This window comes from Monodelphis domestica, chromosome 3, assembly GCF_027887165.1.
Source record: "Monodelphis domestica isolate mMonDom1 chromosome 3, mMonDom1.pri, whole genome shotgun sequence".
In the NCBI taxonomy this organism is placed as follows: Eukaryota; Metazoa; Chordata; class Mammalia; order Didelphimorphia; family Didelphidae; genus Monodelphis; species Monodelphis domestica.
Window position 1 is genome coordinate 224,830,750 of NC_077229.1, and position 18,399 is coordinate 224,849,148.

The window sequence follows — 18,399 nt, forward strand, 5'->3', positions numbered from 1 at the left end:
TGACTCATTGTGAAAGCCAAATAGCTGGCAGCAAATCAGCACTGTTTTAAAAAAGCCAAGAAGTGGTTTAATTGTTTAGCTAGTTACTTTTTTAATGGACTGAATCTAGAAAATATTTAAGTTTTATAGTTTACAAGGTGTCAAGTTCAAATGAAAAAGAAACACAAAGGAAAAAACACTAAAAGGTTATAAGAGCTTCTCTCCTCCCATCTTCTACCTGTAAAAGGGTTTTATAAATGTAAAATCTATTTCCTTTAATTGCTAAAGAAAAGAAGTTTGGAGCATCAACCTAAATTATTATTTATATGACCAGATTGACTTTAAAAAATAAATCTATAACTACCTACATAATTGACAAACTTAATTCACATGCACAACCTTTGACCCAACTGTACTAATACTAGTTCGGTGGTCCAAATAAGATTAAAAAAAGGAAAATGAGCCAAATGAACAAAATTACTTTGGGTTGTTCTTTTTGTGGCTGCAAAGAATTGGGAACTAAGAGAGTGTCCATCAATTATGGAACGGCTGAATGAGTTATGGCATATGAATGTGATGGGAAATAATTGTGTAATAAGGAAGGATGAAAGGGATGGTTTCAGAGAAACTTGGGAAGATTTTATGAACTGATATGTAGTGAAGTAAGCAGAACCAGGAAAAGAATCATATAATCACAATGCTTTAAAGATAGTCAACTTTGAAAGACTTTGAAAGAACTATGATCAACATAATGACCAACTATAAATAACCCCAGAGGACTCATGATGAACCATGCCTACCTCCAGGTAGAAAGCTCCTGGACTCTTGGTAAAGGTTGAGGTATATATGTTTAGGTGTGTACACACACACACACACACACACACACACACACACACACATATTTGTTCTGTTATTTCAGTTGTGTGCAACTTTTTGTGACCCTATTTGGAGTTTTCTTGGCAAAGATACTGGGGTGGATTGCCATTTCCTTTTCTCGATCATTTTACATATGAGTAAACTGAGGCAAACAGGGTTAAGTGACTTGCCCAGGGTCACAAAGCTAGTAAATGTCTGAAGCCATATTTGAACTCAGGTCTTCCTGATCCTAGGCCCAATGCTTCATGCATTGCCCCACTTAGCTGCTCTATATACCAGGTACACACTCACACACATGTGTGAACACACACATATATTACTATATATATATTATATATACAGACTATAGACATCCTTCATAGTATATAGGTATGTGCATAAATTAATTTTTATATATGGATTATATGCATTTATCACATACATGTACTTATAAAATATGGACATACACTAATATATAATGACAGATATTGAAATATATACATATTTTACACACACATACATCATGTGCATAGCTGTATTATATATGTATATATGTATATATGTTTACATGCATATATATGACTGATTTGGGAATGTGTTTTGCTTGACCATTTATGTTTGTAATGATTTTTGTTTTTTATGACTTCTCAATGTAGGGAGAGGAAAGTGGTGGGAGAGAAAGAATGTGGATCAGAAAATAAAATAAAATTGAATTTTAAAAAGGTAAATGAAGGGGCAGCGAGGTGGCTCAGTTGGTAGAGAGCCAGGTCTATAGACAAGAGGTCCTGGGTCAGATCAGACTTTAGACACTTCCTAGTTATATGACCCTGGGCAAGCCACTTAACCTTCATTGCCTAGTCCTTACCATTCCTTTGCCTTGGAATTAATATTTAGTACTAACTCTAAGAACATAAGAACCACATTGGTTACCACTAATGTATTTGTGATATTTCTTCCTATTAGAATGTCAGCTCCTTGAGGTTGAGGACTATCTTGCCTGCTTGTATTTGCATGCCTAGTGCTTTCACTGTGCTTGGCACATAATATGCTTTCAATAAATGGTTTCTGATGAAAAGAAAAAGCAAACATTAAAAAAAAAATCCATTGATCTTTTATAGTTGGCCACTCTTGAGGAAGGACTGTTTTTCAATGGCAGATGAGACTTCAGTAGAAAGAGCTCTGGCTGTAAGAATTTGCCTCATTATCACTTTTCCAACCTTGGGAGTATAAAAATAAACTAAAGAGATTCTCTTGGTCCTACTGACCTCTAATGAGTTAAGGAATCTCGGGGAATAATCACCATAAGCTTTACCTTGGAGGCGATGACCACAGGTTGCTAGCAGATGGCTAGGAAGAATATGTACAGAGAATGAAAGACATTTTTAGAAAAGCTGCTCTTTGGGGTATCTTGGTTAAAAAAAAGGTAAACTAGTTGAAATGCTGAAGGCACCAGCTGTCCCCAAATATTCATGTTGAAATGCCCACTAGGTTGGAAGAGGCTTCTACAATCAATCAATGAACTTTTTAGTAAATGGCCACTATATGCCGGACATTGCTACTCTCCGAGAATACAAATGTGAGACATTCCCTGCCCTTTAGCAGCCTACATTCTGGGGGTAAGGGAAGAGAGATGGACATATAACCCATTCATTCACCATAATTCAATACAAGATATCTACAAAATAAACACAATCATTTTGCATGGAAGGTTCACTAAAAATTTAGGGAATCAGGAAAGGCTTGTTAAAGGAAGTAGTGTTGAGCTGGGTATTAAAAGGACTCAGAGGGGGCAGCTGGGTGATTCAGTGGATTTGAGAGCCAGGCCCAGAGATGGGACGTCCGGGGTTCAAATCTGGCCTCAGACACTTCCTAGCTGTGTGACCCTGGCTAAATCACTTAATCTCCATTGCCTTGCCCTTATCTGTTCTTCTCCCTTAGAGCCAACACACTGTATTAATTCTAAGACAGATGGGTAGGATTCATTTTATTTTTTTAATGGACTCAGAGGTTCCAAGAAGCAAAAGTGAGAAGAGAAGGAATCCTTAGCCCATGGAATAAACTAAGTGAAAGAGAAAAGGTGTTTGTTTTGCACCAGAGCAATGAACTGCTAAAAGATAAGGGAAAATTCAGAAGGAGTTATTCACAAGGATGACTATTATAGAGAAAGAAAGATACTTTATGAGTTTTTTTTTAAATTTTGTGTGCTACAAACTTTGAGTTTATAAAATTTTAGGGGAAAGTAGACATTCATGAGAACCAAAAGATGGAACTAACTCACACTATATGGGCAGGACAGCTGGTGGTGCAGTGGCTAGAGTGCCAGCCCAGAAATCAATAAGACCTAAATTCAAATCCAGCCTCAGACACTTAAAAGCTGTATGACCTTGGATGTCATGTAACCCTGCTTGCCTCAGTTTCCTCAGATGTAAAATGAGCTAGAGAAGGAAATGACAAACCATTCTGGTATCTCTGCCAAGAAAATCCCAAAAGGGGTCATAAAAAGTTGGACATAATTGAAACAATTCAACAACATATGTGGGTAACTGGAAGGAAATGACAGGATTTAGAGTTCTGGTGCATAATAGTAAGATATACTCAGGAAAGGCTACTTTGTAGAATTTCTATGTAAATAAAGGGACAAAGGAATTAACATACTACTTAGAAAATTCAAATATGGGAAGTGTCTTTTTAGCAGAAGATTTGGAAACTTGGACTCAGTCAATGCTTCAGGAAATGGTAGTTCAGTAATCAGGTACTCAAACAATGAAGGAGGCCAAACCAATTTCTTAAAATTTAAATTAAAGTGCAAATTACAGCCAGAGCTGAAGCCTTCTCACTTACAATAGCTTTGACTAGGCTGTTCCAAGAGGATGCAAGGACAGGGTATTTTCCATGGGCTTATCTATCTGTTCTCTAATAATGATTTGGTTCTTGGGTTATATGAGGCTGATTGCATGTCATAAATTGCTGACATTTTAAGGACTTTGGCAGAGCTGCTGGGTCCTTGTTCTGTTGTGATAAATGTATTAAAGTCATCCAAGCAGTAACGCCTGTGTTTCCCCAGTTATTGGTGAAATACTCAGTGCCAGAGATGCCTAAAGTAAAGGTGAAATGGGGTGAGGAGAAAGGGGGAAAGGAGGTGTCTATTTAACTCGTAGCCCTTGCCCCTTGAAACACAAGTTCATGTGCTAATTGGCCGGTACTGTGTGAAACATACTCACACACATACATCTCCCCCAGGCCCTATCCAGGTAGAACCAAATTGGAAGATGCTGTCTGTCTTCTTGAAGAAGAAAGGAAGCAGATGGAACTCCATGATTTGGAGCAGAATGGGTTTGCAGCTAAATCTGGATAAACTTATAGCTTCTTAAAAATCAGGCTCTTTTCTCCTTCAAGTTGTTGAAAATAAAAGGTGAGACCTCTGGAGAATATGGGAGGGAAGGGAAAGGAAGTAGGATTATTTAGTGCCTATTCTGTACTGCCATGAGTGCTTTACAAATCTTATCTAAGTTAACCCTGAACAACAACCTTGGGAAGAGGTGTTATAACTGAGGAGTCTGAGTCAGAGAGAGGTTAGGTGATTTGCTCCAGGTAACACAGCTAGCTAGTGTCTTAGGGGGGATTTGAACTCAGGTCTTCCTGATTCTAGGCCCAGTACCACCTACCAATAATGGAAACTATTGATGGAATTTTATCAATTAATTACTCAAAATTATAGTTATTACATGTTAGAGCCATGACTAGCACTTGTCAACCAACCAAGTGGTATAAATTTACTATGCAAAGTACACACACACACACACACACACACACACACACACACACACACATCATTGAACACTACAGATATCACTGAGTGGTGTGTGTATAGCAGTACAGCTCCCAGGAAACCCAAAGCACCAAGTTCAAAGCTGCACGTGGGGACACTCACCCGATCTTCCTCAGCTCGTATGTCCGGCATGGTGCTCATGCAGAGGCTGACTGCCGTGATGGCCACGAAGGAGACAGAGATGCAGGCAAACATCTTCCCTGGAATCCCAGAGTGAGGATTTTCTACCATGTCCCTGAGCTGTCTCATGCACTGAGCCAGCCGATTGCCCTCCTGGAAGGCACAAGGCGGAGACTCATTCACCATCAGTTCAGTCTCATAGAACTGGGCTTCCGCCGCCTCTTCTTCTTTTTGCCGAAGTCTCCTAAGGCAGCACCACTCGAGACACTCCTCCTCAATCCCCCAGTAGGTCAGCTCATCCTGGAAGGAGAGGGCACACATCTCTCGAAGGAGCCGCAGCTTCCCTGCAGTAAGGAAATTCATAATGGTCTTGAAGGCACAAGGGTTTCGGTCAAAGAAGAATTCATTGCTGCTGACATCGTAGTCATCACAGACGCTCATGATCTCATCATGGTTGTGACAGGACTTCAGTCTCTCTAGCCGGGTCAGAGGACAGTTCTCTAGGGTAGTCCAAGGGAGTCTATATTTGATGCCACCCACATTGATGATGACATGACGGGGCCAGTCCTCACAGTAAGTGGGGCAACAGGAGTCTTCTCCAGGATGCAAGAGCCTGGCTTTCTTGTAGAATAATCCTTTCTTAGCCTGCACCTTGCAAAGCTTCTCGAAGCCATTGTAAGAATAGGGGGTGAAGTTGGGGTCGGGGTTCCCAGAGAGCAGAGCCATTTCCTGATACATTGGTTGTGATCATGGAGGTGTCCAGCCCTAGATCCAGAGAAGAACTTTGGAGGCACCAGTGTCTGCAAAAAAAAACCCCAACACACAATGCAGTATTAGTGTAATGAAAAACAATGAAAATGTTTGCTTTGTAAATTATTCCTCTCTCTTCCCCTTGCCTGCCAACATGTAGATATTCATAGTTTGGGGGAAAGATGGATGACCTAGGGACTATAGTTTTATCACTTCTCTTTTTATCCCTTTATTAAAGTTATTCAATCACAATAGACAAGTCACTTTATCTCTAGGCAGCCCATGTGTCATCCTGGTGAGACTGGTGGTGACAATGTATACATACCTTAAATGACTTGCCCAGGGTCATACAACTAGTAAGTGCCTGAGACTGAATTTGAACTCAGGTCTTCTTGACTCTAGACTCTAGCCACTGTACTACCTAGCCCCTCTCACTTTTAGGGAGGAGTGGATAATGAACTTGTGTCCTAAGAAGTTATGAAGAGAACTCATGTACTGAACTCACCTCTCTGAGAACAACTTGAAATAATTTTTTTAAACATTGTATAGCTATTATATCATTTCCATTTTCTTATTGTAACTTTCCAGGAAAATAGGATATCACCTTTATCCTTGTAGATTTTTGAAGGAGAAATCTAGACATTGGTCTATGAACAATAAGTGTTTTCACTCCAGTGAGACCAATGACTTAGAGAAGTGATGCCTTTTAAAGACCAAGTGTCCAAAATGCAATGCTTACACTGTATGTGAGCCCCCTATCTTAACCCAGACAGGGGAGGGAGGAAGGGCCCCCATTGGGCTGCTGAGCAGAGAGGGAGGTGATGGGAGAAATGTCCCCAGGTATGGGTGGTGGGGGAGAAGGGACCAGCCCCTTCCCCACTCTGGCACATGTGCCATAAATTTGCCAATGTGGACTTAGGGTCTTTGGAACAGTTTGCAAGTAGATAGAATATTTCCTGGAGGCAGGAAGACCTGAATTCAAATCCCTTCTCAGGTACTTACTAGCCATGCGATCAGGGCCAAGTCACTTTATTTATTTTTGCCTCAATTTCTCCAACTGTAAAATACAATAATAGTATCTCATCTCTGAGGATTGCTGTGAGAATCAAATGAAATAATATTTGTAAAGTGCTTAGCACAATGCCTGGCTCATAGTAGGTGCTATTTAAATACTTCCCCTTTCTTCCCACCTTAGGCTTAGTTTCCTAACCTATTAGAGAGGTGGACTGAGTAAAGTTAGATCCCTCCCAGTTCCAACATTTTATAATTCTAAAATTCTAGTTCTTTATTTTGATGGGATAAAAATAAATAATACAAATCTCTCATCTTGGCTAGGCAATTTAACTCCATTGAACTTCCTACTAGAGCCATTTAGGCTGGCTAATTTAACTTTATTTCACTGTTTTCTTTCTCCTTTGGGTTACAGGAGGAGCCAAGAAGTCAACAATGGCACAAGTCCATAAATAGTAAGCACAAATAATCTACAAACTAGGAAATTTTATAACTTAGTGAAAAATTTCTCAAGGTCTACTAAAATGATTCCAAGCCCTAAAAAGAGGAAAAAATCTCTCCAGAAGCTAATTGGTAACACACCCGTTTTTTAGTGTTTGGGATAATTGTCTCAAGGCAAGAAAATTAAAATTTACTTGGGGCAAAGACTACTTTTTAAAAATACAAAGTATCTTTAAAATGACATTCTGAAAAGTGTTTCCTAGCTTTGGGTAACAATCATATGTGCTATGTGATCTTGGGCAAGTCACTTTATCTTTGCCTCAATTTCTTCAACTGTAAAATAGGAATAATAATAGCACTTCCCCTCACAGGATGGGTGTGAGAATCAAATGCAAGTGATGTTTATAATTCAAAATTGTAGAGTCCCTGGCTACCAGATAAAATTGTGGCATTGAATGAGGATAACTATATGCACATATATAGATGTATGTAAACACCATTAGTTCTGGAAAAATAAATTCAAAATGGCATTAGAAGCAGCTCCTAAATGGGACATTGTTGCTAATATGAACGACTGTTCCTGATGAATTTTTCCTGATTTCTGTAAGACTTTTGTGATACCTGTGCTGATGGACAGATGCCCATCTGTGACTCAGAGAGAAAGATCTGGAAGGATGCAAGCTTCAGATACCACCCACTTGCTAAGATGATGGGACATCTGGCTCTTTAACTATGTATGGGCTGCTTCTTCAGGAGTAGCTGTCTGTGAAAAGGTAAGGCTTGGAATGGATTTCTTAGGATACATTTTACTGAACTAACTTCATTTTATTTCAGGAAATAAATGAGAGACAAAAGGGAGAAATACTATGTTTATCTTTAATGAATGTATACTTCTAGCACACTCAGCGCAGATCTCAGACTTGTTAAATACTTTTAGCTTAGTCAACACACTTTAAAAAGGCTGTTTCAGATGACATGTTAATGAGACTAATTCACTCTGGTGCAGTTCGGAATCTTCCCATTTTAACTTTTATAGCCAGGGAATAAACATAACAGGCTAATTTGCTAGAGCTGAAACATTCTCTTTTAGTACACCATGTCTCCAGTTTGGAAATGATGTCATTGATACAAAGCTATGGCAGCTTATCAGCAATATCATGTGATAAAGCCATTTGTTCTTCAGTGCCCACTGCTGTGGTTTGTCCTTCCACGGTAGTAGAAAAGCGATTTAACTTGTCTGCTCCTAATTTATTTCCCAAAGCAATCCTCTAGAAATAATTTCCTCCTCTCAACCAAACCTGGTCCAACAAGTGAATGCCACTAGGATTTCATTGGCATCATTAATGTTCTGTTGGTGGAGCTATGAACAGGTCCAATTATTCTGGAAAGCTACTTGGAAGTATGCCCCTAAAATGTGACGCTGACCCCAAAATGCTACCATGAGGCCTATAGTCCCACAGAAATCAAAGAAAGAAAAAAAGGATCTCTACATGCAAAATTATTTAGGGCACTCTTTTTTTGTAGTGGCAAAGAATGGAAACAAAGGGAGCATCTTCTACTGGGGAATAGACAAAAAAATTATGGTATATGAACTTAATGAAATACTACTGAGTTATAAGAAATGACAAAAAAAGAGAAGATTTTAAAGAAACCTGGAAAGATTTGATACAGAGTGAAGTGAGTAGAACCAGGAGAAGAATTTATATGATATCAATAACTTTATAAAGAAAGATTTAAACTCTGGATTGGTGCTATGACTAACGATGATTTTAGAGGACTGATGAGAAAATATGCTACCTACTGTCTCCTGATAGGAAGGTGAAGGACTGAAGATGTAAGATGAGACATACATTTTTGGATGTGGCCAATGTGGGAATTTGTTTTACTTGACAATGGATTTGTCCATGGATTTTCTTCTTTTTTTCTCCAGTGGGTAAGAATGGGGACAGAAAATAAATACTTGGTTTAAAAAAAATGTTTTTTTAAAGTTTCATTGGCACATGGGCTTCAGAGACTTAGCAGTAAGGAGGAAGACTAAAAGAAATGGACAAACAGGTTACTCTCTCAATTCTGAAAAGTAGTAGGTTGACGAAAATATCACAAACCCCATAGACTTATGAATTAGAGACAACATGGTGTCCTATCTAGGCAGTTGGCTTGGGAGTCCAGGAGACACAGGTGTTCAAGCCTGATTCCCTACTGTGACTATAGGCAAGTTATGTAACTTTTCAGACAACTTTCTAAGCCTATAAGTAATGGATGAGTGGTGTGGTTAAATACGCACCCACCATTTCTATGTATATATGTATGCATGTATTAGAGGAGAGAGAATTTTTACCCTGGAATTCCCCCTAATGAAATCAAAAATCTGGACCAAAACACACACACACACACACACACACACACACACACACACTTTAAAGGTAATGGTGAAGGACTTACCTCATGATATTTTAAGATATATAATAAAATAACAAAAATCAAATCTTACAGGCAGAAAAAGTGCCCAGTGAAATAGGACATATATTCAAACTATTTTAAGAGCTTAATAGATGAAAAATAGAAATAACATATCAAAAGGGAAATAACTCAATATTTAATAACTTTGGGGAGGACAACTGAAGGAAGAATTAATTTGAATCTATTTCTCATAACCATACATTATAAAAAATTATGCCTGGATCAAGAGTTTACATTCTTAAAAATCAATTTTTAAAATGAGGAGAAAATGTAATCACATTTCTATTCTAGTCACAAGGAAAAGATAAATTTCTGACTAGGGAAAAAGATTTTTATCAGAGATATTATGGGTATATCTGAATACATTAAAATATACTTACATAAGGGAATATAATAAAACATAAAAAGGAAACCAACTGAAAATATACATGACAAATATAATCAATAAGTTTATTATATAAATTTTGTTATTAATTATTAAATTATTAACAAATAGATAATCTAATAAATATAATTTAATATTATACCATAATACAATATCATATTAGTTAATTGATACATATATTATTGTTGTTGTTTATTATTTAAGAATTTATTTAAAGGCATATGATCAATACCCAGATTTCAGGTGATCTAATAGTTTATGTCAGACAGCAGACAAAGAACTAGATTTGAAATCAAAATACCTGGTTCAAAGTCTGGTTCTACTTGACTTTTTAATTCTTACTTTAGGCAAGTCATTTTATCTGCCTCAGATTCAGTTTCCTTATTTATTAAAACGATGGGGCTGGATTAAATAATATTTCAAGAGCCTTTCAGTTCTAATTCCTGTGATCCTAGAGACAGGAAGCAAGTTATTACGTGGAAAAAAACTACACAACTAATTAGCAATAAATTTCTAAAAAGCTTTCAAAGTACCATTATACACTTATTAAACTAAGCTGGATTGAAATAGATACTATACACCTTCCTTGATATTGGAAATTATCTTAATCTTTCTGGATGGTAATATTGGCAACTCCTAATGGGAGTTGAACAAAATTGTTCAGATCTTTTGGCCCAGGAATTATGCTTCTGGGATTATATCTCAAGGAAATAGTAACTACCAAAGGAAAAATAAGTGACTTAAACTCATATGTTTATAGTAGCATCATTAATAATACACAAACACTGTAAACAGTTCAAATGTCCATAATAGGAAGATAATTAAGCAAACAATGATATATTGATTCTAAAGAACTATTAAAAATGATGAATATGTGGACTGACCAGATCCTTGAAGATATCCATAGGAAGAAAATTTTAAGTAGAAGCATGCAATGTAAATATAAAAGTACACAAACAAAAAAAAGCAGAACACAAAATAATATATATAAAGATTAAGCCATGTCTAACTCTTCATGTCCAAATTTGGGTTTACTTGGGAAAATTCTTGGCCAAGATACTAGAGTGGTTTGCCCTTTTCTTCTCTAGCTAATTTTACAGGTAAGGAAACTAGGGCAAACAGGGGTAAGGGACTTCCCCTGGACCACTCAGCTAGTGAGTGTCTCAGGTCACATTTGAATTCAGCTCTTCCTTACTCCAGGACCAGTGCTCTATCAACTATAATGTGTGAAAGGGAATTCTTTATTCTCTTTGTCTATTTTTAATCAATCTTCCTAACCCATACTTAACTCATACTTAACCCCTATTTAACACTTTGTTAGTCATCAAGTAAGAGAATTCACAAGTCACTTACTTGAAGAGTTCCACCCTTTTAACTCAATCAATCAGAAACTTGTGAATCCTGTGATAAAAGTTGATACCTTCAGAGGGTGAGAAGTAGATCCCACAGACACTGCCCCCCCACACCCCCAAGCAGTGCTAGGAAATTTGGAACCTGTGATTGGCCCCTGTGAAGAGGGGAAAGGACAAGAAGTGACTATAAAAAGTCCTGAAAAGCTTCAGCTTGAGGTCCTCTTGGGCTTGAATCTGGAGCTTGGAGGATCTTGGACTGGGACTGCAGCTTGGAGCTATGACTTTGGACTTGGACCTTGGCTTTGACTTGGGACCTTGGCTCTTGGACTGTTTCTTGAGTGAGTGAGTAGCTGGCCTTCCTTTCCTGGCTTCTGGAGAGAGACCTTCCCCTCTTGGGTGGAACTCAGGGTCCTCTGGTTGAGGATTAACAAGCCCTGCTGGGCTGAGCACTGAAGCAATATTTAGTGTGATAGGCTAGACATCTTCTCTACCCTCTTTTTGCATTTTTCTACTTTCACTCTTTCCACCTTTTTATAAATAAAGCTACTAAAAGTCATTTTGGCTTGAGCTACAATATTTTTACATTGGCAACCACAATATTAATTTAGAATTCTCATATATTTAGTCAAACCCTTAATTTAAATCCTTACAAATGTTTAGCTGCCCAAGAGAGAGTGATTAAACAAACTAAAAATATTTCCCCATACATGTTTTATATATGAGTGATTACATTTGCAGCCATATAAATTCTAATTAGGCTATTTTTCCTATTGAATTAAGTTCCTAATGTGAAAAAAAAAAAACCTAACAGAGCACCGAATTAACATAAGGACTGGGGTGGCATTTGGAGGAAGAGGTGAAGAATAAAGGTGGGATGGACATGTGGATATTATCCCCATTTTTGATGTGGTGGAGATGTAATATAAAGAGAACTAGATTTTTGAGTTAGAAGGCCACTGGGTTTAAAATTTGACCTTTGAAACTTGATACTAAAACCTAGAACTAAAATAGCAAACAGGTGGGCCAATCTTTGAGACCTATGAAAGAAAAGAAAGGGGATGGAGATGGTCATTAGCGAGATGTGTCTTTGGGCAACTATAGTATAAGAGGTCTTGAATTTTCCTTATCCTCCAAACCCAGGAAATCCTTTCTCTTGGTCATTCATACTATGCTCAGTTCCCATTCCTGTCTTTCAGCCTATTATTCCTCTTTTTGACAAAGCTCTTATTCCAGACTATAACAGCCATTATTAGTCGCTTAATACTGAGTGAATTCTAGTTCCTGCTTTCTTAGGTACTGGGGAGGTAACTTACAGAGAGGAAGGAAGGAATGAAAAAAGGAAGAAGGAAGAAAAGGACAGAAGGAAGGAGGAGGAAAAGAAAGGGAAAAGGATGGAGGAAATAAGCATTTATTAAATACTTACTATGTGCTCGCTACTATGTTAAGCACTTTACAATTATTCTCTATTTTGATCCTCATAAATACTCTGAGAGGTATGTGTTAATATAATTCCCATTTTATAGATGAGAAACCTGAGACAAACAGAGGTTAAAGGCCCAGAGTCACACAGCTAATAAATGTCTGAGGTCATATTTGAACTCAGGTCTTTCTGACTCCAAGCCCTATACTTAATCTACTCTGCCACCAAGCTGCCCCAAATAACTGGAAATGAAGGCAGTGCCTATCAATTGGGAAATGACTGAATAAACTATGATATATTCATGTAATGGAAAATTATTATACCACAAGAAATGATAAAGGAGATAGATTCAGAAAAAAACTGGGGAGATATATATGAAATGAGATGGATTCAAATGAGGAGAACAAAAACTATATGACTACAGCATAGTAAAGGAAAATACCTTTGAAAGACTTAAGAATTCTGACTAATTCAGTGACTAATCACAATTCCAGAAGGCTAGTGATGATTTCAACCTCTTGACAAGAGTAGTAGAAGATGCAGGATAAAGAATTCATTTTCAGACACGGTCCATCTGTGTACTTATTTTGCTTGGCTATGTTTAGGGCAAGGGAGAACTTTTGGGGGACTGGTAGTGGGGAGATGGGAACAATGTAAAGCATGGTGCCTGGCATATAGTAAATGCTACATGTGTTTATTTTCTTCCATGCCCCTATCCCATGAGAACATATACATATATTCTGTTTACTTTATAGCATTGTTTTGAAGAGAACAATTTATAATCTGTGAGCTAATATTTATTTAAAATGTCCATGTGAAATTTAAAAAATGACATGTATTTTGTGTTTAATGCTTACAAAACATTTTCCTCACAACTACCCTGTAAAATAGTAAGGAAATACCAGCATTTCCCTCATTTTATAGATGAGGAAATTGAGGCAAGTGATTTATCCTTATAGTAAATGTCAGCTAATGATTTAAATCAAGGTCTTCTGGTTTCAAGTCCAATGTACTTTCCAAGTGGACTTCTCTAGGCCAGGAGCATTAATGATACAACAACGTTTCAATTATCTAGAAGGAGGCAATGAGATCAAAGTTACTTTGTATGCAGTAAAAAAGGACAGCTAGGTAGCACAGCAAATTGAGTGCCAGGTCTGGAGTCAGGAAAACTCATCTTTCTGAGTTCAAATATGAGCTCAGACACTTACTAATTGTGTGACCCTGGGCAAGTCCCTTAACCTTGTTTGTCTTGGTTTACTCATCTGTAAGATGAGCCCGGGATGAGAATGGCAAATTAGTATCTTTGCCAAGAAAATCCCAAATGGGGCCACAAAGAATCAGACATGACAGAAAAACAACTGAGCAAAAAGTACATTAAAAAGCAAAATGGATAATAAAGTATAATGTGGCTTTTTTCTGTTTGAGGAGGAAACATATCAATGCCAAACTCAAAGAAATCCCCAGTAAGTATCAGCATCCTCACACATTAAAAACATGCTAAAAGATATAAAATAATCCTCATGTTCAACTTTTGTCATCCTATTGAATCATTCAGAAATTTTGATCATTGTGGCTTGACTAACTGAAGTTCGACTTCATTTGTGACTGAAGGCCAGAAGTCTTGAGTCTCTTTCCGTAGAGGGCAAATCCTCAGAAGAGTATACACTTCTTTCCTCTTGGAGCCGTGCATCAATTTCATACTCCCTGTCTCCTAGGTGGCCATACCACTAGGGTCCCTGGAGCACCAGAACCCATTTATTTATAAACCTTTGATTACTGGAAGTAGCACCAGTGCCACAGTCTAAGTAGGCTCTCGGAGAAAATAAACAAGCTTGGAATGTGTGAAGGAACAAATGAAAGATAGTCTCTTGAGAAACTGCTGGATACAACGCTCTTTGGAAGTGTGTGTGTATAGGACTGGAGGGCCTATTATTCAGGTGAAAGGGAAAGAAAATGAAAAGGAAGAAAAAGACAATGGATTCTTTGAAAGGTTAGAAAATGAGCTTGTAGTTAATTATCTCAGAAATGAATTGACCATTTTGTAGTTAGGCTCAAATAAAACACTAACAGGCAACCCAAAAGCTATTTAGTAGACAGTTATTTCTGAATTTCACCCAAAATGAGGGAATAAATTTTTTCTTCCACAAAATATTTTTTTTTCTTTTGGGAGAAAGCTCTTTTTCTGTGTTAGGGAGAAAAGAAAAAATAAATAAAAGCCTGAGATTTCTGATTAGATGAATTCATCCTAAATCTTTCAAAAAAGAGCCTTTCCTTTACATTTGGCCAGAAAAAAATGTTTATATTTCTTTGGGTGCTGTATTTGCTCACAAATACTGAACATTTGTAGGATGGTTGTATTTAGATAAAAAATCCAATCAGCAGTTAGCTGGTCGGCAAACCTGCTGTAAGTAGAAGGCACTCTGCTCCTCTGACAGTTGTGGAAACAGGAACATACTAATATCCACTGCTGACACAATGAGAATGTGTCATCGGTCTAGTTTGATTTAAGCATGTAATCTTCTGTTGCTTACTGCTGATAAGAAACTACTTGATGGCACAATTTTTTGTTTTAATGTCTGTCTTTCCCTGGAAGAAATCACAGAAATAATTTTGTATTCTTTTATGTCCAAGATCATTAATCACATTTCCCCCCATCTTGGCTGAGGTTCATGGGCAGAAAGCAATATGGTTACAATTAAATACTTATTTCCATAAATTTCTCGACAATGTGCTTAATAAAGAGGTAATGTGCTTCAGCTCAGTTGGGTGAATACTAAACTATATAAATTTTCAATAACTCCAATAACATTAACCAAGTTATTTAATTTAAAAACTTATTGCTGTTACCTAAAAACTAACACCAGACAACTTACTGAAAAGAAGGTTTTATGGCTACTTCTTTCCTCACCTTGAGGGTTACCACATTCTACCCAGTTTTGATTGGCACATCATTGGATGCTATGCTGCTCAAACGTCAGGATTCAATGGCAACCCTTGAACTTTGAATTACTGATGAATATCTGAGGCTGACTGCAGCTTCTTGATATGGCTAGTATGGAACACGTTGGTCTTTGAGCTTATCAGTTCACGCACAAGTAGGGGCTTAATACATAGCAATTCCTGATGATAATGATAATGCTGTCCCAGTTTTACAAAGTGGCTTATAATCCCCAACCTGTCTCTCAGGTTCCTTCCAGCTCAAAAGATTCCTGTGGGTGTGCTTCAAAGAGCACAATCAACTAGTAGAGCAGAGGGCTTCTTAAAGATGGAGTGGATTTGGGTATCTCTAAAAAGCCAGCATCATTTTGGGGACATTCTAGGGATAAAGAAAAAGCCTTTAAAGTCCCTCCATGACCTCCACAAAAATCTCAGCAGCAGCCATATGAAATGACTGACTATAAGTCTGGTTTCCACAAAACAAAAATAAACAAAAGACTGGCTTCCTCAAAAGTTGATAAAATATTCAATCAACAAGTATTTATTCAAGTACAGATCATTCTTCAATCACAAAGCACACTTGATACTTTGGGCCTAAAGTCTTAAATCTTGGGTGGCTTCTTTTGAAAAAGCCAGCTCTTTATTCTCTTGTCCATAGGGAGAAGAGAGAAAAGCTTCATAAAATCGCATCCTCACATTAAGATCCCTGCTTATTCTTTAAGAATTTTCATCCTATCAGGAATCCCTCAAAAATGGTGATAAGGATCTAGTCATCTTCATACTTTAGGGACATTGTGTTTGAGAGCTTCTACATCAGTTGGTTAGTCAGTTGGTCAAACAAGAAATTATTAAAGGTCTATGTTCCAGGCATCATGCTAAGCACTAGTGATACAAAGAAAGGTAAAAGACAATACCCACTCTCCAGGAGCTTACAATCAAATGGGGGGGGGGGCAATATGTAAACAAATTGGAAATAATCAACACAGGAAAGGCACTGACTGTTGGGATCTTGCAGAAGGTGGGATTTCAGCCGAGACTTGAAAGAAATCAGGGAAGTTAGAAGGCATAAATAAGGAGGAAGGGAGTTCCATACATAGAGATAGCAAGAGAAAATGGATGGAGTTGGGAGATAGAATGTCCAGAATAAGGAGCAGTAAATTCCCCATTTCAGAGTCAGTGGCAGCAGTATAAGGAAAAAGATGCTGGAAAGGTAATAAGAGTCTGAGTTATAGAGGTCTTTAAAAGCCAAATAATAATTTATATTTGATGCTGGAGGCAATATTTATAGTGATAGAGTGAAATTTCCACACTTCACTCCACCATTGGTTATTCAAGTTCCATAACATAATCTGTACATTCTAGATACACAGGTTTTCACAATTGGACCTTTGGCCTAACTCATTTAGAGTTACATTTTGTTGGATCTATACACTTGACTTTCAAGGAGTTCCTGATTTTCTAAAATTGCAGTAGTGCTCAATTTTCTCCCAACTAAAATTTAGATATTATAATTTGGCACTTTCCTCAATATCATTTATAAATTGTACTTAAAATTAATTCATAAATAAGACTAGATGATCAGAATATGAGCCATTCCCTAATTTATAAGTGGCCAAAAGATAGAAACAGATAGTTTTTGGATGAAGAAATTAAAGCCATACATAGTCATATGAAAAAATGCTATAAATCATTACTGATTTGGGAGACACAAACAAAAATAATTCTAAGATATCAACTAACACCTATCAGATTGGTTAAAGTGATAAAAGAGCAAAATGATAAATGTTGGAGGAGATGTGGAAAAATGGGGACATTAATATATTGTTGGCTGAACTCTGAACTGATCCAACCATTTTGGAGAGAACTCTGGAATTATGCCCAAAGAGTTACAAAATTGTGCAATATCACTTTTGGGTCTGTTTCCCAAGGTGATCAGGAAATTAGAAAAAGAACCTAAATATTCTAAAATATTTATAGCAGCTCTCTTTGTGGTAACAAAAAGCTAGAAGTCGAAGGGATGTCTATCAACTAGAGAATTAATGAATGAATCATAGTATATAATTGTGATACAATACTACCGCTACCATGGAAAGATCTACATAAAATTATGAAAAGTGAAATGAGTAGAGCCAAGAAAACATCATATATAGCATCAGAAGAACATATGAAGAATAACTTGTGAATGTCCACCCCCAGAGAAACAACTGATAAACAGAAACATGAAAGACATTGTTCATATATGCATATATCTTTTTGTCAGGCAGTGTCTTCTCTAGAATGGAGAGGGGAAGTAGGGAAGGAAGTAGAAGAAGGAAGTAGGGAATTTTATTATAACCAACAAACAAATAGATTAATTAAAAAAAAAGATTATATAACCAACCATGAATGAGGTCTTGGCAGAAAATGAAAGGATGATAGTTGTGCAATAACCCAAAGTAGCACCAGCTAAAGGAAATACTAGGAATCATGAAAGTACATTTTTCTTTTTTTCCAAAAATTTTTAAATTTCCATAGAATTCATTTTTGTAAGTGAATAATCTTATAAAACCAACCCCCCAAACATATATCCAAATAAACAAGTGATAAATCATATGTTTTCATCTGCATTTCTACTCCAACAGATCTTTCTTTGGAGGTGGATAGCACTTTTCTTAAGTCCCTCAGAATTGTCCTGGATCATTATCATGCGGCTAGTAGCAAAATCTATCACATTTGATAGTTCCGCAATAGTGCAGTTACTGTGAATAATGTTCTTCTGGTTCTGCTTATTTTCACTCTGCATTAGTTCACACAGGTCTTTCCAGGTCTTTCTGAAATTATCCTGTTCTTTATCCCTTAAAACACAATAATATTCCATCAC

At 37.1% G+C, this 18,399-nt stretch overlaps 1 protein-coding gene across 3 annotated transcripts in view; it reads right to left on the reverse strand.

Moving 5' to 3' along the window:
- KCNG2 (potassium voltage-gated channel modifier subfamily G member 2) overlaps window positions 1-18,399 on the reverse strand; it is a 173,001-nt gene that overhangs the window by 89,909 nt on the left and 64,693 nt on the right. For all 3 annotated transcript variants that reach the window (XM_056823538.1, XM_056823537.1, XM_056823536.1), the window contains exon 2: window positions 4,766-5,583. In XM_056823538.1, coding sequence (XP_056679516.1) covers window positions 4,766-5,521 — 756 coding nt within the window. In that variant the 5' untranslated portion in view covers window positions 5,522-5,583. The remainder of the gene's footprint in view (window positions 1-4,765; window positions 5,584-18,399) is intronic.